This window comes from Orbilia oligospora (genome assembly GCF_000225545.1).
Source record: "Orbilia oligospora ATCC 24927 unplaced genomic scaffold scaffold00215, whole genome shotgun sequence".
NCBI classification, from domain to species: Eukaryota; Fungi; Ascomycota; class Orbiliomycetes; order Orbiliales; family Orbiliaceae; genus Orbilia; species Orbilia oligospora.
Window position 1 is genome coordinate 3,098,500 of NW_011645772.1, and position 21,351 is coordinate 3,119,850.

Genomic DNA, 21,351 nt, shown 5'->3' on the forward strand with positions numbered 1-21,351 from the left:
TACATGAAAATAGGGACATAATTGAAGTAAACCCAGAGGGCTTTGCGCAATTGCGCCGTATGGTTTGCGAGGCCTTGACCGGATATTTCGGGGGCTTTTATCTTACCAGTGGCTCAAGGTAACCGTTTTCCGGCTAAACCTGCTGCCGCCGTTAACAACCACCTCTTCAAATATGAACGCGCCGACGTCCTTTCGTGAAATCATATACCCGATAGCATTACCATTCACGCTCCTCCAACCGCTTCCACCATTAGCGAGGCTTAATTGTCCTCCAAAATCTTTGGTTTTTTCCATTCCTTCATATCCGGCTTTGATTTGTCCATGTGTTGCTTCCCCGTCTGAAAGTAATGTTGGGCGAATAAGGATCCAGTCTCGGAATGTGCCGTTTGTGCCACCACCTTTAACCAACTCTTCCATTTTACCCTTGTCGTCATGGGGGGTCTTGAGCATCCAGTGGTAGAAAGGACCATAGAAGAATGGAACATCGTTCGATCCGCTCACACCAGTCGTTGATACGGAACAGATGAGTGGTGATGTCGCGGGCCGGAAAGATTCAAGGACTGATAAGATAACCTTTGTGGTATCTTCGCAGATATGTGGGAAAAGGAATTTTGCGGTGAGAGGGTTGAGGCTAGTGGGGCGCCCGCCAAGACCATATATGATAGTGTCCACAACTGTTCCTGTGGAGGGGTCAACAAGGACTTCGCGAACAGGTTCCGGTTGCAGAGCGTCTCCTTGAACGATGCGGAGATTGGCTGTTGGAGTATCATTTGAGAGCATTTCTTTGAGTTTCTCGGCTGAGCGGACGACTGCAGGTAGGTATGTATGTTAGTAATGAGACGATAACTTAACTACGGGTTTCACATGAGCTTACTGGCAGAGCACTGGTAGCCTGCTCGGAGGGACAGCTCGAGAGCTGCGAGTGCAGTGCCACCTGTGGCGCCGAAGAAAGCGACTGTCTTTGTTGCTTGTGCCATTGTCTTGGTATAACTACTATATTAATATATTGTTTTATGATTTTGAGGAGAGGGAGAGAGGGAGAAAGAGATCTGTTGTATTGTTGAGGATATTTTTAGATTTCGTGCTTTGGGATGAAGTGTTTGATTCTTGTGAACTGATGTTTTAAGAAAGCGTCGATGATAGCTTCAAGGTCTCTATATTTATAAACTTCAATGGTGGCGCACAAGACCTACCAGTTCTCACACTAAGCTTTGACTAAAACGGAATCGGGAGCATTAAGTTACACCGTAGCTTAGATCATCAAGCAAGAATAGACCCCACCGGTGGGTTCTGTTCCTACAGCTACAGGTGACGAAATGGCTAACGAAAGCAGTACCCCTGCATCTGCCATCCATGGTTCCGCCGACGCAATGAAGTCTCTTGGCAGATATTAAGTCCGCTGGCGTGTGATTGGCTCGCTTGGAAACAGGCTTCGTTCAGTCGGGCCGACTTGTATTTGGGTCAGATATTCGGTAGTTTTTGCGGCTCGCACGACGAGCCGGCTTACGTTCATGGCGCTCTAAGAAGATCCTCTGTCCGAATTCTGGTATTGTCTGCCCCAAGTTAAACTATGATCATATTTTTTCTCGTATCTTTGTGCGCAAAGATGACCTTTCGGAGGGATTATTCATCAAGTTGTAATATTACGTAACGGGTTTGCCTTGGAGGATTGGTTCTGATGGCTGTATACGTGATTGCATAATATCGATCGTATCTACCAGCCGGATAGTTATTTTTGAGCCAAGAGTAGAGAGTTTTATGTGTTAACTACACCAATCTATGGAATTCTGTTGAAAATCTTTGTCATTGACGCTTTGCTTTGAGCAGTTTGCTGACAGAAGGTGATGCTTAGCTAGGGTAGGTAGTCTTGTGTTACGTTGGAGGTGACTCTGCAGCTCTGGTGCGTAGTGACGGGCCGCGTGGTCGTTTATCAAGCTGGACCGGACGACGATACGTTACTGAAGGGTCGCCTTTCAGCATAAAATTTTGCCTGGTACATTTACATGTCCGCGCAGAAGACAATGTGCAAAATCTAGGTGCAGACGTTCCGGCTGGGGCCCGTGGAGGTTCGCGTTCGGCGTAATCTGATTCGTAATGAGTGTCAGCAGGTCCGCCAAGGTCCGACAAGCGAAAGCTTCTTTAATAGCTAACATCAATTAGGCTAGATATCGAAACCTTACTTAAGTCTTAGGACCCTTTCGAAACCAAGGTTTCATCTGTGAACGTCGACTTTGGATTCAGCCTATAAAGACACAGCACATGCCTAACACCACAGGCTGACTAATCTTAACCTCCCTCCCCGATTGATACTTTATAGATTATCTATATCTATGATGCATCTATTATATTAGACTCCGGATTCTCTTCTCTCAGAACTGTGTATGCAGATGTATGTTATAACATAAATAACTACTTACCTAGGTTTGTAGGCTTTATCTTTCTTCAAGACTTCAAAGTCGGGACCACTCCGGCATTCTGGATTCCTAGGACAGCTTAGAGCCTTTGGGAGTATACATATATTTTCATCAACTGGAGCTCACCTGATAAAGATTTGAAACCCCCATCAATATCTCCCAGTGGAGGCAAAAACCAGTTGTGAGGTTGCAGTTTTGCCAGACAGCACATGTAGAGTCTAGAAAGTCAGAGGTTGAGATGGATGTAATATCACGCAAACATTACTTAGCTACCTAAGTAGCTACCTACTCGTCAATATTTATCTCCCAGCGACGGGGATACAAGGCGACGATGCAATTCTACCGACCTGAGGACTCGGTATCCAAGACACTTGCGTCTGTGGGAAGTGTTCAATATTTTCTGTTCAGATATCGATATATCTGTAAAAATTAACTCTCATGTCCATCCCATCAACCATTCTCTTACCTACCTTTTACCTCGCTTAGGGCTCCTCATCTCAGTGCCATCTGGCTTCCCAGGATGGATCTTTCGTCTACCGACACAAAGTTGCAGAGTATATACCTTTCATCGAGCCCCCATCTGCTGCTTTACAAATGGAGTATTCAGGTACAGCTAACCGGTATCACCAAACTTTAGACACGTCTCAAAATCCCCGCGACCGGCGTTACGGTCATCCGAATATTCACTTGGGCACCTCTATCGGGCACCACAATCGAAACCACCAAAATACGGCCCAATCTAACCCTAATGAAAATCCCCAGCTCCCACAGATTCAAAACCCTTCCCAACATTCTACCATCCAGAACCGATGGAAAAGATGGTGCCCAGAAAATAGGCAATACTTTTTTCTAGACAATGCAACCTACCAAAGACACATAGCACAAGCAATAGAGGATGGTTGTTCTGTGTACATTGGCAATATGGAGTGGTCTATAGAAGCATCGGACGTTGCGATTTGGCTTGAGGGCGGCGGCTTTACTATGTAGGTTCTATCCAATAGCTGGAAGCCATTAGAAAACCTAGTGTACTAATTATAATTATCAACACCAGTAAAGCAATAAGCATGCCAGAAATCAAAAAAAGGGGACACTTTTGCCAAGTTGAGTTCGACTCACATGAAGACGCCAATGCTGCTGTCACCAACCTCGACCTGCGAAAAATGCGAGGGCGCCACGTCAAGATGAATTTAAACGAGCTAGAAACCTACTCTAAAAAGAGGGATGCATTGAAAGGTAGCAGCCTTAAATCGGCATCCACCCGACTTTGGGTTAGTGGTCTCCCACACGTTACCAATATCAACCAACTCGAGGATTTTATAAGAGAGCTTTTTCATGGCTTTCATATGTAAGCCATCCCTGATTGCATATCCGTCATAAATGAGAAAGTGGAGCTAAAAATATTTAGTGAATCTTTGAGCAACATTCACGCCTCCAAAGCTCCTCCAAGTGATAGTGACCCCAATACCTACTACTGTTTCGTTGATCTCCCCAATACTGTGGAAGCCAGAACTGCCATCCGCATACTGAATAATCGTGAAACTTCTTGGGGCATCGCGCGTGTGCGATGGGCTTCTGAAGGGTTACATGGGACACTTGAGTATCGTGGAATCAACGACGAAAACCGAGCACTCTGCGAGACGGAGTAAGGTTCTTTGATCTCGTTTTCTTTAATTTCAATATTATTGGGGCCTTCGATTTTACCCTTATCGTACAAAAGAGAGAGAGAGAGAGAGAGAGAGCAACTCTACGCTATCGTTTCTGAATGGCCACCACTTCGGTCCATCTATCACAGTATTACCTTGTTGACGCCTTCACCAACACAGACAGTACACAGTTAGAATTTCATTTTTAAGCAAGTCTGAGTTGTGGCGAAAGCTTATGGTAGTCATGATTTAATCATATTTGCTGTAAGGGAAAATAGCGTAGCCTATGGAACATCAATACGCGTCGTTCCGTACAGAACTATAAAGCGGGGCTTTTATGTTATTGTTGATAGATCAAGTGTCCATAAGGTCCAAGTAAACGCTCTAAATCTTAGCTTACTTTTCTGTAATACTCAATCTTCTCTAGAGCCCTTCTCAGCATAGAAGGTTTGTGATATTACTGGCATTCTACCATGTTTGTAAATAGAAGCTAGATGATGTTACTTTGAGACTTTTGTTCACTTCCTGAATTCAGGAGGAATATTGTCGCGGATGCATCGTGCAAAAGGAATTGTAAGATTATAAAGTTACCTACAACACTCTCATCTCAAGAGTTCATTGATCAAATTTGCAAATCATCAGAAACCTCTATCGGCTGTGTTTCTTCATAAACCTCAATCACCTTCTAGAATTGCTTTAGAAGCCCACTCTTTCCACAAAGCTGTATGGATCTTCCTGAGTTAGTCTACAATGATTGAAACTCTAATTTGGTACTATCATTGTACCTGTGAAGTATGCATGGAATCACAATATTGATACTACGATGATATCATACTAATCTGTTCTAACTACACAATCGCAAACAATAGATGCTATTTTTCACCTGCATTACCATTCCAGTAACCTTTATCATCGTTACAACTTTCTATCTTCTACAAGAAATCGGACCAAAGATCATGCTTTGTATCGGAGTTGTTATGCTAGCAGTCCTTTTGGTTCTGCCGGATAGGGAAGAGATACGGATGCAAGGAGAACGTTATCAACCCGTGTGTCTTCCAGAAGCTTGGTATTGAGCAGCCTCCGTTGTAATACAACATTTGAGAGTGTCAATATGACGGTGACCTTTTGAAAGAGATTATGGAATGGCTTGGTATGAAGGAATACATCCATCCCCGATCATGTGCACTAAAGTTCTAATATATAATAGATCTCTCATGTTTTAGAATTTAGGACATCGTTAACATGTTTTAACTTTCTCCAAAGGTTAAAACCCACCGACACGCCTAGATCTACATATCACCTTCCATCCGAACCCGCTTCTCAATGAATTTTTCTATGGATTCTTGAAATTCAATATTTGACCTTGTAGTACAAATACAATAAACCACCTGACACACTCGCGCTACAGTCACCCGAGCTATTCATGAACTTCTCCTAAAGTGATCTCCAAAACTAGTTTGACCCTGGAAATCAAGGGACTGTCACAATATCAATCATCAGCCTCCAAAGCCATGGATTGATCAAAAGATCGCTAGGTGGGATATCGGATCTTCAACGTTCTTCCCGGGGTAAACATAAATTGGCTCCAATACTAATGTCAATCCGACTACCATGGTACCGGTTTCCATACGATACAAGCTAACGTTAGCCTTTTATTTTTCAATGACCCGATTATAACATAACAGGCGGTCGACATCTAGAAACGTCTCTGTTTGCGCTCAGTGTTCATGTCTACGTAACGAGCTTGGTTATTTTGGAGTTAAAGTGACATCTCTATTTCGAATATTTCGCACAGTTTGGTTGGAGGAGTTATAATTATACAACACAATTACGAGCACCCATCCACTTCCATTTAGGCCGGATCAAAGACCCGTCGGCATCCCTGTAAATGTTTTATGTCTGAAACTCGGTGCATCGCGTCGGAGAGGGCTCAGATACCCTTACCCCGCAAAACCTGGTCTTGGCTTGGAGTCTGAGCGGTTTTTAACATATTTTGCTAAAATGCTAGGACGGTTCGTGAACTTCCCGCGTTTTTATTTAAATGAATTGATCGGATAATAGTCACTTGATATATGATATCGATTGATAAACGCACAGAAGTCCCACGTATTAACACACGGCAGAACGAGGCCCGGGAGCTCAAGCGTGAGCTCAATTGAGAACGAACATCTGTTGACAAATTTAAGGGTGGTATAAGGTGCCGAAACTGTAGACGGGACCTTTGGTACTTTTTAACAATAACGGTCTCGAAGATAGAGAGCCCTCGGGGGGTTCAACCGAAGATGTGCCGGTGCTGGATGAGCAGATAACGTTAAGATCATATAATATTATGTGAACACATGATTTAGCAAGTGCAAACAAGCTCTCTGTGGGGATGGAGCTATGCCTATGGTCTTGGTGGGGTGGGGTGAGTCAAGGTGGGACTGCATGTAACATGTAGCTTTAATTTCCCACTGCTATGTATTGATTCTCCGATTCTCGAATTGTCTACTCCGTATATCCTTTCGATTTCAAGGCTGCCGGAAAGATTCTCAGCACGCTTGGCCCGAGTAGAACGGGTTTAGTGACGGTAGAGCTATAGATGTCGAAAGTTTCCGTTCTTTAAAGCTAGGCCGTGGGACACGCATTTGATGTTAAAAGGTCCTTGAAGCGCAGCCTCGAGATTCAATTTCAAGTCTCAAACTTTTGTCCTGAGGGGTCAACAAAAGAAGCTTCAAATTGCAGGGGAAACGTTGGAAGTTAAAAACAACAACGCAAAGCAAAGCCCTAAATTATAAAAAATGTCGGTTGAACATCAGCCTTTCGTGCGGCTCGCCGATCCGGTGGAGGATGCTGCCCCTCTCTTCGACGTGGTATGTATGTATTTCCTAGTCTTCACCTACTATTCTTAAGGCGGGATCTTATAGGAGCCGACTTCTCCCTCTCTTTTCTCTTCTAGTGCAAAAAAACCGTCGGTCCAGCTCTCCGAGCTGGCACCCCGAATCTTATTGCACCCTATATCTGGAACGTACCGTACCTCCGTCTCTGCCCCGAATATTGCTTTGCCGTCGATGATGGGAATGGTAATGCGGTCGGATATGTCATCTGTGCACCCAATACGCTAGAGTTTGCGAAGAAATGGAGGGAAGAGTACTTGCCCATCTTGGAATCGCTGGATCCGCTGTTGAGAAAGCCGGAAATGGATCCGCCGGCGGATTGGGGGAAGGATCTCACATTGGGGGTTCTGCAGTTGCTGTATAACCCAGAAGATATGCTACATGATGCTTGTCCAAGGTTGGTGGAGGAGTATCCGGCACATTTGCATATTGATATCCTACCCGATTACCAGCGGAAGGGGTTTGGAAAGAAGTTGATGGAGGCTTTGTGGGATAAGCTGAGAGAGGCAGGCGTGAAAGGTGTTCATCTAGTGATGGAAGGGAGAAATTTAGATGCTGAGAGGTTCTATATGGCGATTGGGTATAGTAGGTTCGACGAGATAGTGGATGAAGGGAAAAGCGGCGAGCGTGGAAAAGATGTTAACGGGAACTTGTGGATGGTGAAAAGGCTATGATTGTTTCGCAAGACCAGAGTTTGTCCATATCCCATGTGAAAGAGAGCATGCAATCATTCAACGATAGGCTACAGACATCATTATGGATTAGTTGTGAATCGACGGTGAAGGAAATTAATACCTTAATGTGAAAGAGTCCAACATTTCTTGCTGGCCTAGGGGACTGGCCAAACCTCGAAGCTGGAGGGAATGTATTTGATCCTGTAAACGCCAGCCAACTGGCAAAAAATGAATGAGAAAACCCTTTCCTCTGAGGTTTTCGGAATTCGGGAAACGGAATGAGTGATTCATGGTTTAGTCGACGCCTCCCAAGACACCAACCAAGGAAATTCAGGACGGAGCTACGACACCGGTATCCCTTATTCCGTGGTAAGTGTCTATGCCAATGCAACAATAAACAGGTAAAACATGCAGAGGCAATTGGCAGTCTTAGCTAGAATCGTAGCTAGGATAGGCGGTAGTCTGTGGAGGCAACGTTAATAGAGCTAATAAAAGAAATGAAAGGAATAGTTGATCATCTGAACATTCTAATTGGGAAGTCAGAAACGAACATAAACCGAAACACCATCACCAATCTGTCTTATTTTGCTCATTGGGATAATCGAACGACATACGACTAAGAGTCGTGGCTCGGTTTACGCTGAGTTTGCGGAACATCTAATATTTTTCCGGTAGCGCCAGCCACAGTTGTCTCGAGGCGGTGGAGCCCAGCCGGCACTCGTGACTGCTCAGATCCGTTATGTCGCCCAAAATAGCGTGGCAAAGCCACCTGCCAATTCTAAAATGCATGAAAAGTGCATAATTGGAAGTATTAATGTGTATGAGGTCACGGTGCGGCGTATAATTGTAGGCGACCTAAGGCATATGGCTTGCAAAAACCTGAGACTCAAACCCGACCGAATCGGCGAATTTTTCTGGTTTTCAGCCGGAACCCTTCACGATGCAAGTCAAATTCCCCAATTACAAGCAAGATTGAGGGTGTTTTTCTTTTGGTCCGAAATGTTGCGTTATAGTCAGCGTTTAACGTTACGTGGACATGTAAAGGTTTTTGAATGCAGGCTAATCGGCAAATATAACCCCGGGATATACTCAAAGCCCACATATCCCCATATCCCCATTTTTAACCCTTAAAAGCTAAGACTTTATGGAAAATATTGAGATGTCCAATAGGTGAGAGGGTTTTCTAAAAATGCGTATCTTGGTTACGCCTTGGAAACCTACCCGGTATCCGACATGGGCGATTTACCATTATTCCCCGGCTACAATATGCTGGCTGATACAAGCTGCAATATATCTCTCACTTACAGCAAATTATATCGTATCTGCATTGCATCTTTACAGATAGCCTAGGTTGTGTCTCATATTAGTTTAATCAGATCATATCGCAAGTTTTTTTCGAAGTTTTCCACGAAATATAGCATTAATGTGCGCGGACGTTTAAAAGATGTTCAGTTTAGCGATTTTTGGTGTTCCCATGACTATCTCGGGGTTTGGGTCCACATACGGATTAATACCAGGACTGGGCCCACCGATACCTTGAACTCGCAGGTATCTAAGCAGGGAGACAAGTCGATCAGGTGCATAGTCATCTCGCGTCCCCTTGGCATATCTTCAGTGCCCTACCGGAATTCGAAAGTCTTGTTCCCCGTCAAAACAAAAATATGAACAAGTAATGTTCGACAGATCTAGGGAAGAGGTTTTTGCGAAGTGGCGACCTGGTTTTACGCTCGCTGGGGTACTGACTCCACATTATTCGTCGACTGACCAATATTATGCCAGAACGCGAGCCAGAGTTTACTGCTGGATACAGCGGAGTTGAACTCTAGTTAGACCTCACAGTTGGATTCCTCCTAGATAGCTAGCGTAACAATCCCGTGCGTTGTACTAGTGCTGATCGCTATACTACGGACTAGTGCAGTGGGGGTGGGATTTTCTATGAAAGTTTACACATGCGTTAGGTGTATCAAGGTATTGTCACCTATATGGGCCCGTCAAAACCGATTCAGCCAACCTGAACAACTAATTTAGACGCAATTGCAATATGGATGATCGACGGAAGCATTGACAAGCTAATTTGCCATCCGACAGTACATGGAAATAACAGGGCGATAGAATATGCGGCCCCACGTCAAGGAAGGTCTTGTGGAGTCTTGTTCTATGGCTACATAGTATACGTCTATGCAAAAGAATTCTCGGGATGCCTGCACAATGAGGGTTGGCTTGACCTTCTGTTGTGTTGTCCCGGCTTGGTCCAATCTTGGGGTTTGGATTTCGCAGTCTTGTGGTGGGGCAGTTTCGGGTACCGTTCAGTTTTTCCGGCCCTGGCAGGGCACTCGAAACAGCACTAAAAAGCTTAGACCAAAGGAGACCCCGGTCGTGCTTGTGGACCTTCCATCGAATGTTCCATGAGATCTCCTGATCAGGTGTGCTGAGGGCAAATGCTGGAGAAATGCTCCCTGAAATTTCATCCGAACTCCACATTTGCGGAGAGGTTCCGCTAACTGCTGATGTAGCTGTCTGTACTAGTATGTGGGTTGTTATGGAGTTAGCGCCGGTGCATGTAGCGCTGCCTTGCCTACATGCTACACTAACATCCAGCAGCGCTAACCAGCCTCTTGGGACAGTCAGGACGCTGGAGACGGTCTCTGGAAGCCGAAGATCTCTTTCGTCTAGTCATTTGATAGTCTGGTAAGAAGACTGAACAAGAACTGATCGGATGGCTCGGCCGGGTTTCGCTGAACCCCGATATGAGGTAGATCTGAAGGCCCAGTCTGAGATAGTTGATTATGGCGCTTTCAAGAACGAGATTGTCAGCCACGAGCCATGGAGCGAGGCAGCAGTCGTCGAAACTAGCTAGGTCTTTCATTCTCTTTCGGAGAGGCAATCCTTCGGTCCAAAGTCGAAGGACAAGGGCAGGGCATCCGGGAAGGGTTAGTCCTTGCGATATGACGACTGTCTTTTCGGAATATTTGCTCACCAGCGCAATCCAGACCTTATCACTAATTGGCATTCGCAGTGTGCTCTGTACTAGCCAGCAGGTTGAAGAAACTAAAACTAAGGTTCAATTGGAAGGGTGTTAATATGTGAGGTTGGGCAGGGGCCCGTGATCAATGGGTCTGTTATACCCGGCGGCTTTTCTGCCGATGCTCCCGTCAAACCCACAACCTCACCTCAACGCAAAACAACTAACGCGAAGTCAGTGACATCCCAACGCATCCCCACATCCTCAATTGGCCACTGAAGGGCGCTAACACTATTACGGGCAGACCACTGCCGAAGGGGAAAGATCACAGGGCCTTCCTAGTAGTGAATATGCCCTCCTGGTACCTGGACGGCTCCGCCGGCTCGTCCAATCGCCCAATGTTTCTGAAACTTTCTGGAAAAGCGCACACGCATAGCTAGTACAATTACGAACTGTGTACGGACTAGACTAAGGTCAGTCAGTTCACGCCTGATCGTCTGCAAAAGCAAATACGGTCAAAGCTTCTTCTCTTCTTTCTCACTGATCGAGGAGAACTTTAGAAAAAAGAAAAGAAAGAAAAGGGAATGCGCATGGGGTGCCTGTGTGCACGTCCACCATTCGGATGATCATAGTTCGGTTCCATGATGGATCGAAATTTAGATTGCAAGTCAACTGAGAAAACCCGGAGTTCAAGGTGGAGAACGCTACCAAGTTGAGACTAAAGGTATGAGCGTGTATGCTTCCAAAAGGTGTATATAAGAATCCAGTTCTCGCACCTCCTCATCGACTTTCTTCTACATCCATCATCACATCTTCTAATCTCCCAATCCCAACAACCTTCTTCCACTTGTATATATTATATAAACCTTTACAGGAAACTAGCAAGAACTAGTCCTTTGCACATATCAAAAATCAAAATGCCGGCATTCAGCAAAGTCGCTCTCTTCTCCTCCCTCATCGCCTTCGTTGCGGCCCAGCAACCTGGTTCCGTCACCGCCGAGACCCATCCTGGCTTGACCTCCTCCGTCTGCACTCGATCTGGTGGCTGCACAACTAAGAACACCAAGATTGTCGTCGACGCTAACTGGCGTTGGCTCCGAAACAACGAGGCTAACAAGTACAACAACTGCTACACCGGAAACAGCTTCGATGCCACTCTCTGCCCCAACAACGCTGCCTGCGCTGCTAACTGCGCTCTTGAGGGTGCTGACTACCCTGCCACCTACGGTATCACTACCAGCGGCAATGCTCTTACCCTCAAGTTCGTCACTCGTTCGTCCACCACCAACGTTGGTTCTCGTGTCTACTTGATGGATGACGACACCAACTACACCATGTTCGATGTCTTGAACAAGGAGTTCACCTTCGATGTCGATGTCTCCAACATGCCTTGCGGTGTTAACGCTGCCTTGTACTTCGTTGAGATGGACAAGGACGGTGGTATGGCCAAGTACCCAACCAACAAGGCTGGTGCTAAGTACGGTACCGGTTACTGCGACGCTCAGTGCCCACATGACATGAAGTTCATTGCTGGTGCTGGTAACGTTGAGGGATGGACTCCATCCTCCACCGATACCAATGCTGGTCACGGAAAGTACGGTGCCTGCTGCTCTGAGATGGATATCTGGGAAGCCAACTCCATCTCTAACGCCTACACCCCACACACTTGCCGTGACACCGGTCTCTTCCGATGCGGTGACGCCACTACTTGCGGTGATGGCAGCAACAGATATGCTGGTGTCTGCGACAAGGACGGTTGTGACTTCAACCCTTACCGTCAAGGTAACAAGAACTTCTACGGTCCAGGAAAGACCGTTGACACCACCAAGAAGATCACCGTTGTCACCCAGTTCATCACTGACGACCAGACCGCCACTGGTAAGCTCGTTGAGATCCGTCGTGCCTGGGTCCAGAACGGTGTTGTCATCCAACAATCCAAGAACGAATGGCCCGGCATTGGTGACTTCAACTCCATCACCGATGAGTACTGTGTTAACCAGAAGAACGTCTTCGGTGACAACCCGTACTTCAACGTCAACCACGAGGGTCTCGTCGGTATGGGCAAGTCCCTCAAGCGTGGACACGTCTTGGCCCTCTCCATCTGGGCTGATCACGCTGCCCATCTCCTCTGGCTCAACTCCCCATACCCAGTTGACGCTGACCCGTCCCTCCCCGGTATTGCCCGTGGTTCCTGCTCTACCACCTCCGGTGATCCAAATGAGCTCATCCAGTCCGTTCCAAACAGCTCTGTCACCTACTCCAACATCAAGATTGGTGAGCTTTGCTCCACCTTCGGAACCGGTGTCACTGTCCCATCCGCTCTCTGCGGCCCATACGTCCGACCAGGCACTGGTAAGTACCTTTACCCCATCCCACCATGACATGGAAGAGTGTTATATCTGTTGCATTCCAAACTAGGAAATTTCCTAACTTGGCATCTTATTATGCAACAATACAACACACTCAATCTCTTGATTCTCAGTGACTAACATAACTGTTTCCTCCAGGCAACACCAGCACCACCACTGCTCGCACTAGCACCACCACTGCTCGCACCACCACCACCACTGCCCGCACCACCACTGCCGTCACCACCACTGCCCGCACTACCACTGCCGCCACCACCACTCCCCGCACTACCACCACCAGCAGCGCTGGCACCGGTGGCCAAGCTCAGAAGTGGGGACAATGCGGTGGTATCGGCTGGACTGGCCCAACTGCCTGCGTCTCTGGCTCCACTTGCCAGTCTCTCAACCCATACTACAGCCAGTGCTTGTAAATATCCCCACTGGGGAGTCGTCCTAGCGGCTTTCATCTTCCGCACGAAGACTAAACCCTAGAGCGATCAAAGGATGGAGATTCTTCAGCTTCATCATGTAAATTCAGAATGGTATACCTTGTACATAAATGTATAATCAGTTTCGATTTTTTTGTTAGATAACTGCATAGTTCCCCGGTTTCCTTTTTCACTTTCAACTGTACATTCTTTTTTTGGTTTTCACGGGTCATGATTGAGATGTTGCTATTTCTGGAAGATGGGAAAGCATTAGAAGATGGATCACAAAAACATGTTTACTTTCAACCTTGTAGTTAGCTACCATTCATGATCCTAGCTTTTTTTGTTGAGAATGCATAGACTAGTTCACTCTAAATATCTTTCCCTCCGTAGATGAAATGTAGGAGCTTCATAGCAATCTGAAAACCTCAACTTCCTTCGGTATCTTCCAGAATACACTGTCGGATCAAGAATTATTGCATTGCTCTTCCAATTTTCGCGTCTGCTCTTTCTCTGTTCTTTCGGAGAATATTCCGTCGGTTAGATTGCAGGATCATGTCGCCCTTGCCCACACATATAAAATACATTAGCCGACCGGGAACACCCCTGTTATTTGCATTAGTCCCTATATAAAAATGAGAATATGCATGAGGATATTTATAATTGATTATAAGATTATTTCCATTTCTCTTCTGGCTAATTTCGCCGGACGTTTTCTATCAAAACCCGTAACGGCTTGTGGCTGGAACGTTTTTGGAGTGATAAGTGGAGGAAACCGAGAGCTCGCCCTAGTGAGTTTTTCGACATCGCTGAACGCCAAGAACCTGAGTTATTTGACGGTAGTCTGGGGGACGCACATCTCTGCCTTGGATTTGACGGTTTCTGGAACCATGCGCAAGGCAGACTAGCGCGGAAGACACATCTGGCTGCAAAGAGATGCTATGGTATTGTAATCAGTTGTATACCCGGCTACCCATGCGATGCAGGCCGTCACGTTGACATTTGAGTATAGCGAAAGTTATATAGCTATCTCCTCAGTAACGAGGCTCACCCGGCCTCTACTATATCTTAGTCCGTGCATGGGTATATTGGTACCCCACAACACTTCGGGTCTCGCGGGTTAAGGTTTAAACGTTTAAGAATGAGTTAAAGGCGCAGAAAGGTTTTATCATTATGACAGTGCCTTCGATTTTATACACACCGAGTTTTAGCACCTGTCTTGCAAGTTTGTTTCGGACCGCATACCGTCATCTATATATACTTGCGTACCAATTCGGACACGAGACCGGCGTTGCCTCTACGATATCAACCTTCAATTTTGAACCTAGCTCTATATTCATATATATTTCAATTATTGCTAAATATAATAAGATATGGCTAGATGTAAAATATCTAAGATTAGGAATCGTAGGGTCTCATACAAGGTGGTATAGAAAAAAAAAGAAAAAATTGTCAAGTGGTTATATGAAATTCGTTCCAAGGAAAAATAAGCGAAAAGAAAGAAAACTTGATATAAAGTTCATGAAGTCTTTGGAAAGTCTTAGCTTTATGCTTTTATTTTAGGCTTCTAAGCTGCCGCGCCTAAACTCTCTCGCCGTTGATGTATCTCCTCCGGAGTCAGGGGTTCAACCCTATCCTGATCAGCGAACATCCTGCCGACTGGAAGTTGGTTCAGCTCGTGTTCTTGGGCATCCAACCCTCTGAATTGAAGCCAGAATATGGTTCCACCAACGGCGGCGATGATGGCGACTGCCCCGTAATTCCAGACCAACAGAGGATCTTCGGACAAACTAACGAAGGCCTCCCCGATAGCCGCGGAGATGGCATTGGTGAATAGGAAAACAGACATAACTAGGGATCGCATGTTCTTTGGGGCCTTGGTAAAAGCGTACTCGAGGCCAGTGATGGAGGCGAAGATTTCAGAGAGAGCGATGAGGACATATGAACCGGTTTGGGCCCAAACATTAATATCTGTAGGTTCGCAACCCTTACCGGCAGCGTATTTACCACACTCAGAGTGTTTGTAGCTGAGGAGCAGGTTAGTATAATTATACTGCAGAGAAAAAAAATTGAAAAAGAAATCGAGAATTGGCTTACATATAGTATTGAATGATACAAGCCCAGATCATAGCAGCAGCACCGGTGTAGAAGCCAAATGTGATTCTCTTCAAAGCGGTGAAGTTGATACCGGCCTTTCGGAGAGCAGGGTATATCAAGATATCACAGATAGGAATCAAGATGATCAAGGCGAGGGGGTCCAGGTTATTCACGATATCGTTAGGAAGGCCGTTGAGTTTCATGACAGCGGCTTGGGAGACAAGATTGTTGTTGATCTGGTTATAACAGAGCCACCAGAGTGGGAGCCAAACGAAGACGGAGCAAGCGTGGAAACCACGGCGAACTTCGTCCACCCAGGCGTCATCGAACGTCATCCAGCTCGGACGGTTTGCTAAAGCAATGTTAGAAGGTTTGGCGGTTTCCCACATTGTCCCGTCGTTAAGGTGTTTAACACTACGCCTGTTAGCTACATGGTCAAGACTTTTCGGGTATAAAAAGGGTTAAAGGCTTACGTTTGAACTGGATTTAGGTGCCATCTACCCTTTTGGGCAAAGATAAAAGTTTGCATAGCCTTTGAAAGAACGCTACCTTGTGGAGGAGATCTAACATATCGCTTTCGGCAAAGGAATAGAACAACAGGGCACAGACAGAAAACGAGAGTTGGCAGGAGGAAGGAAAGCCAGAAGCCGACATACTTCTCGGCGTACACCATGGTGATCTAGTAATATGATCCTTAGCGCAGTCACAAGTAGCTTATATCAAGTAATTGAGCTTACCTGTCCGATGAGAGCTCCGATGTTTATCATGAGATAGAAGTACATGTAAATTCTCGAAGAGGTAACTGCAGGGTCAACAATTACTCTCTCTCCGGATGGAAGAGTGTCGATTCGCAAGTAGGTGTTCTTGCTTTGTTCCGCGACCAATGGCGAGATGTTTGCTTTGAAACCACCAGTGCCGATACCCATGACGATGATAGCGACGGCGAAGCATCCAAGGGCACCATCTGGGTGGTCGATAACGGTAGGAATGGCAGAGATAACGAGGAGAACATGACCAAACATGGCAATGGCGACAGCCACGCAAATGGTTTTGTAACGACCCCAGTATGTATCGGCGACGTAGGCACCAAACAGCGGTAAAAGGTAAACCCAGAAGGTATTAAACGTGCCTAAACCGGTAGAGGCCCGCTGTCCACGGCCCAATGCACCAGATTGGCCATCGTGACCACCAGCGCCCGTTCGCGAGCCTATGGGACGGGTTTGCTGGATGAAATTGGTAACTATGAACCGAAACTGTTAACAATTTACAACATGACGATGCGTTGCAATTTTCCGACATACAAACGACAGTGGTTCCGTAGTACGAGAATCGCTCGCACAATTCCACAAATGCAACCGTGTATGCGTTCCACGGGATCTTATCAGAGACGTGGCGGAGGGTACGTATTTCCTCTTCCGTGGGTGCATCCTCTAAAGCGCCGTGGTTTTGCTCGTGGCCATCGTAAGCTGGAGGGGCCTGCACTGCAGTATGCTCGTGCTTCTCGTCGAGAGGAAGTGCCAATGCAGGGTCGTGCTTGGCCTTAAAGGCGACATCGTCTGGTTGGCTCATATTGTGATAAATATGTGAATTATTCGAGAAACCAGCTCTATGTTTGTGAAAATCAATGATATCTTCTCAGAAGACTACTGCTAGAATAAGTGAGAACTGGTGAAACCGGTTGAATATTATATTTCGAACGCCGTTAGAAGGAATTTTCTGTTTCTAGGGCTTGGGGTAGTCCTCGACTTATATTCCAAACTCGGAATTATAGTTCAGTGAGAATGTCTCTGCGGTGAAACCTCACAGTTAGTAGGTGTGAGCGCTCCCCTGATAAGCTTAAGGTGGACACAAACTGTAAATGAATGTATACGAATGTCTCACGCGGTATTAGAAAGGCAAAAAAAAAAAAAAACCATGATGTGACAGGCCGATTACTGGACTTGGAAGTAGAACCGAAAGGGTGGTCCATGATGTTTCCACGATATGACCATGTTCTGCAGACTCTATCCTAGCGCGCAAAACATACGATACAAATTTGAATCTTTTTTGCCTATTAAAGCTCTGGATTCCGTGTGGCGAGCATTAATCCAACGGCCCAAAAAATTTACTTGTTCTTTCTCCTTATCAACGGCAGAAGTTTTTGAAGAGGAGGGAAAGAAAACCGGATCCTAAAGGTCTAGGTTGCACCGCATATCACATCACCATTCGTGGATATCAAAATTGCAGAAAAATTGCTTGAGGAAACAAGCATTTTCCAAGGACTCGCTCATGGTGTGCTAAGAAACCTAAGAATTTCTCAGCATCAGCTTGTCTTTTCTTGTCGCCAATTCCTCGGATTGGCCCTCCTGTTTTCGTGACAGCCCCGGCCCACGAATAACACGCCAGTGTTGTGTCGGCCATCCCATATCCTCGCCTGAAACAGAAGGTCGAAAAAAATCTGACAGGTATCTCTTCAATAGGCCAAGGTAAGGGTCGCGTGCTTCTTATTGGGTCCGCAGATACCGTAAGTTAAAACCAATAGGCAGTCAATTGCATGAAAATTGATACGAGGGTTACGTCCGGTATCGATAAGCAAACCCATGCCGCTAGAAGACTTCCGGAAGCTGGTTTTTCTTGGTATTGTCGTTCGAACCCTGCTCGGGTCTCGCTCGGATGTCGAAGCCCTGCAGTTACGCTGGAGTACTTGGTGAGGGGCCGATGGCGACAGCTCCACTAGACCGGGAGAGTTGTAACGCTGCATAGCCTTAGCTCAAAGGAGAGGTGCAACCTGAGCAGAATGGACAACCAACATCCCTCGACGTCACTTGGCTTGAAAATGCTTAAGTGTGGGGCGGGAACGAGGATGTGGGACCAGGAGCGACAGCTGCCTAGCCAGCTAATCTTCGTTCGCTTCCACCCAGCACAATCTTGCAATTGGCCTTTTGCCTCGGCTTTCACGTACAAGATATGTCGAAATTTGAAAGTACTGCATTTGGAGACGGGAAAATTTTGCTGTAAGAGTATAGTAAATCCATTACACGCCGTAATCCGGATTTGCCTTCGTATCGATCTTCACAGAGAGTTAAACAAGAAATAGATTGGGACCATTTCGGCCAAGAGAGGTGGAATTAGTGAGATTTCGACTTGGGTCAAAGGGAGGAGCGAGCTCATCCACAACACAGAATTCCTGAAGGCTATCCCGAAAACCCTATCTAGATAATCTCTCAGATACAAACGTTACAAACGAGGATCGAGACCAGGGACATGTCGACAAGCGAATTAAGTGCTGAATGTGGAGACATATATTCTCTAAAGCTCTCTTTTACTGGGAAAACTCCATCGGTAACCCGAAAAGACTTTCTCCAACGTCACAATAGTCGGTGGGTTTCGGGTCCAAGTTCAGGCGCAATCCGTGCGATTTTGTTCAGGTCGGAGCTGGCCGACGGATACGAGATACTGAGTTCCGGACTATATACGGGCAATGGGACACAATTAACAATGTTCGTGATCTCACGAGATAATTGCAAAAAATCAAAGTGGTCTGAAATTACCTAACAAGACTATCTCTACGAAATATTGCCGTGGCTGCCTTTCCTGCCGCCTGTAACCGCCAGATATCGGGTGGTCGCATGGCCACCCAGGCCAACTTCATGGTGTGGGGCGAACGCCACAACCGTCATGTGGGCACGTACTTGCAGGTACTCCTGTGTAACTTCTTTCGGAGACCTTTCCTTTTTTTTTTCCTTTGAAAAAAAATTCTATTGGGAAATGCCATCACGATGCAGGTTGGAGCCGCGGTTCGGGGTTTGATCGACCCCACGATTACCCCAAGGATTGTTTGGTCCAAGGCATAGGAACCGTTCCCCAGACTAGAGGGACGCTGGGGTTAGCGATCCAACCCAAGATTGCCACTTGATACGGAAATTTAATTCACCGTTATTGCTATTGGCCAAATGGTGTGTCTAGAGCAAAGAAGTATATCAATCTATGTCTCTATAATCACAAAAGCGCCCTTCCTAAGTTTATATCAATACCAAGCGCCGAAACCGCCACCGATCTATAGCTCTCTGATGTAGTTTTACCATCTCTTAATTTCGTCTTCCTTCGTAAACCCTTCGACATTTGCGTCCTCGTCCTTCCCAGGCACCATCAGTCGTCCCCTCCATACGGCTAGCGGCGTTTGGACTATCAACATCAGCCAAACCGCGCATTCGATGATCACGAGAGCAGTTCCGACCCACTTCACTGCTACGCTCGAAAAGATATCGCCCAAGAGAATAGTAGCCCCGATAAACCCTGTATTAGGGAACAGGAATGCCCACCATGACAAATGGAAATCAAAGTCGACTTTTTTCTTCCTAAGGACATGCTTTTGGCTTGCTCCGGCGATAACTGCGGTCGCAGATACTAGCAGCCACCATCCTGCCAGGCCATAGAAAAGCATGCCCGTTAGCAAGCACGTCACGTAAAACGCATCGCCAACGTTGAAGTTCGCTGACGTCCCAAAATCCGAGGGCCGAAACTCTGTCTGTCCAAGTTGTCCTAGCGCTACAATTGTGAAGGACGTGAATCCGGGTGGGCCAACAGCCATAAACATTCCGGGTCGTAGATTAGGGGATGGGAGTCGGAATAGCATAAGCCGCTTGAGAAAGATGGTGATGAACATTAGCGAAATGAGGATGCCGAACCCTTGAAGTAGAATGCTTGTAATGATTATCGGGAATACGCGGCCGTGGTTTCCAGGCACAGTTGATAATGTACGCGACACGGTTGCACCGACGGAGCCGACAAGCATAGCTGGAAAACAAGGTAGCGCCCATGCTGGAGTTGCGGCTTGCGGGGTGTGTGATTCTCGGGAGATAATGAAATAGGAAAGCGCGATTGCTAGTATTATTGAAACGAATGTGTAGATCCAGAATAGTACCTCAATCGCTCTTGACAGCCAATTATCATGCGAAGGCTCTCCTATGTGTCCGACGCCGTAGTTGCATGTATTAATCAGAATCGTAGCGACCGAGAGAAGGAACGCCGCCGTGAACAACCCCTCACTATTTTCCAGTATATATTAAGCATTGGAGACCATTAAAAGCCGCATGGGTTGAGATTTTGAAACCCACGTTGGATGTCGGATGCTATTCGGAAGGGTGTTCTTCCACAATGAAAACCGAATCAACAAACCCGTACTGGTCAAGCAGAATATGGCGACGGATATTAGGAATATAACGGTTCCGATCGTGTCAAGTCCTTGAAATCGATAAGGAAGTAGGTGAAGCTGCACGGCAATTCCGCCAGTACCCATTACTGGGAGATACCAGCTATAAGTCTCATGCCAATATTAGTCACTCATTGGTCCTGTCCAAGTCGAGAAGGATATTGGCTATTTGCATACGCCCATGTGAAGTGGTGAATCCGCGTATTAAACGGTACATTGCGCTGTGAAGGGGTCTTATTGCTCCTCTCGAGTAAATCGAAAGGGTCGGCCGCTGCGTGTGTGTCGAGAAGTAAGGTAGTTAGTGACCGTGCCGCTTGAACAAACATACGCGGTTGCATCTTGTGTTCTTTATTTCTTGTTTTCGGATTTTGGGAGAATCGTACAGAGTTTGAGAACAGGAGCGAGAATAGCAGCAATGGCGCCGATTTCTACGGGAGATTTTCCGTCCATGGTGGGAGAGGTGGAAGGGCGAACCCGACGTGAAGTGGGAATGTGAGCTGGCGAGGTGACATCACAAGATTGATACGGATGTGATAGATCCGGAATACGAAGGTGAGCGAGGTTTCATGTTTCATGCCTGATCCGGCGACTTAGCTTGAAGTTGTCGCCGTGCGCGTTCGAAATGCAACGTGACAGCAAGTCAACACTTTTACCCCCTTAGGTTAGCTATTTAGCCCTTTGATGTCTAGTACTGAACAGTACTGTTGGCCATGGGTGA

The 21,351-nt window shown here is 46.4% G+C and overlaps 7 protein-coding genes across 7 annotated transcripts; 3 read left to right on the forward strand and 4 right to left on the reverse strand.

Moving 5' to 3' along the window:
- Positions 1 to 102: 102 nt before the first annotated feature.
- On the reverse strand, positions 103 to 977 carry AOL_s00215g897 (uncharacterized protein; the record flags this gene model as incomplete). Its single annotated transcript, XM_011130099.1, has 2 exons — positions 103 to 809; positions 875 to 977. The coding sequence occupies 2 exons, from the start codon at positions 975 to 977 to the stop codon at positions 103 to 105; spliced, it is 810 nt and encodes a 269-aa protein (XP_011128401.1).
- Positions 978 to 3,335: 2,358 nt separating this feature from the next.
- AOL_s00215g898 (uncharacterized protein) lies at positions 3,336 to 4,060 on the forward strand (the record flags this gene model as incomplete). Its single annotated transcript, XM_011130100.1, has 3 exons — positions 3,336 to 3,397; positions 3,466 to 3,759; positions 3,820 to 4,060. The coding sequence occupies 3 exons, from the start codon at positions 3,336 to 3,338 to the stop codon at positions 4,058 to 4,060; spliced, it is 597 nt and encodes a 198-aa protein (XP_011128402.1).
- A 2,777-nt stretch (positions 4,061 to 6,837) lies between these two features.
- Positions 6,838 to 7,607, forward strand: AOL_s00215g899 (uncharacterized protein; the record flags this gene model as incomplete). The annotated part of the gene is made up of 2 exons (XM_011130101.1): positions 6,838 to 6,909; positions 6,996 to 7,607. The coding sequence occupies 2 exons, from the start codon at positions 6,838 to 6,840 to the stop codon at positions 7,605 to 7,607; spliced, it is 684 nt and encodes a 227-aa protein (XP_011128403.1).
- Positions 7,608 to 9,676: 2,069 nt separating this feature from the next.
- Positions 9,677 to 10,617, reverse strand: AOL_s00215g900 (uncharacterized protein; the record flags this gene model as incomplete). The annotated part of the gene is made up of 3 exons (XM_011130102.1): positions 9,677 to 9,768; positions 9,833 to 10,129; positions 10,200 to 10,617. 3 exons carry the CDS (start codon positions 10,615 to 10,617, stop codon positions 9,677 to 9,679), a joined length of 807 nt encoding a protein of 268 aa, XP_011128404.1.
- An 869-nt stretch (positions 10,618 to 11,486) lies between these two features.
- On the forward strand, positions 11,487 to 13,348 carry AOL_s00215g901 (uncharacterized protein; the record flags this gene model as incomplete). Its single annotated transcript, XM_011130103.1, has 2 exons — positions 11,487 to 12,921; positions 13,077 to 13,348. The coding sequence occupies 2 exons, from the start codon at positions 11,487 to 11,489 to the stop codon at positions 13,346 to 13,348; spliced, it is 1,707 nt and encodes a 568-aa protein (XP_011128405.1).
- Positions 13,349 to 14,912: 1,564 nt separating this feature from the next.
- AOL_s00215g902 (uncharacterized protein) lies at positions 14,913 to 17,011 on the reverse strand (the record flags this gene model as incomplete). Its single annotated transcript, XM_011130104.1, has 5 exons — positions 14,913 to 15,372; positions 15,443 to 15,856; positions 15,916 to 16,121; positions 16,180 to 16,682; positions 16,744 to 17,011. 5 exons carry the CDS (start codon positions 17,009 to 17,011, stop codon positions 14,913 to 14,915), a joined length of 1,851 nt encoding a protein of 616 aa, XP_011128406.1.
- A 2,488-nt stretch (positions 17,012 to 19,499) lies between these two features.
- Positions 19,500 to 21,083, reverse strand: AOL_s00215g903 (uncharacterized protein; the record flags this gene model as incomplete). The annotated part of the gene is made up of 4 exons (XM_011130105.1): positions 19,500 to 20,469; positions 20,539 to 20,736; positions 20,811 to 20,904; positions 21,017 to 21,083. The coding sequence occupies 4 exons, from the start codon at positions 21,081 to 21,083 to the stop codon at positions 19,500 to 19,502; spliced, it is 1,329 nt and encodes a 442-aa protein (XP_011128407.1).
- Between the last annotated feature and the right edge of the window lie 268 nt (positions 21,084 to 21,351).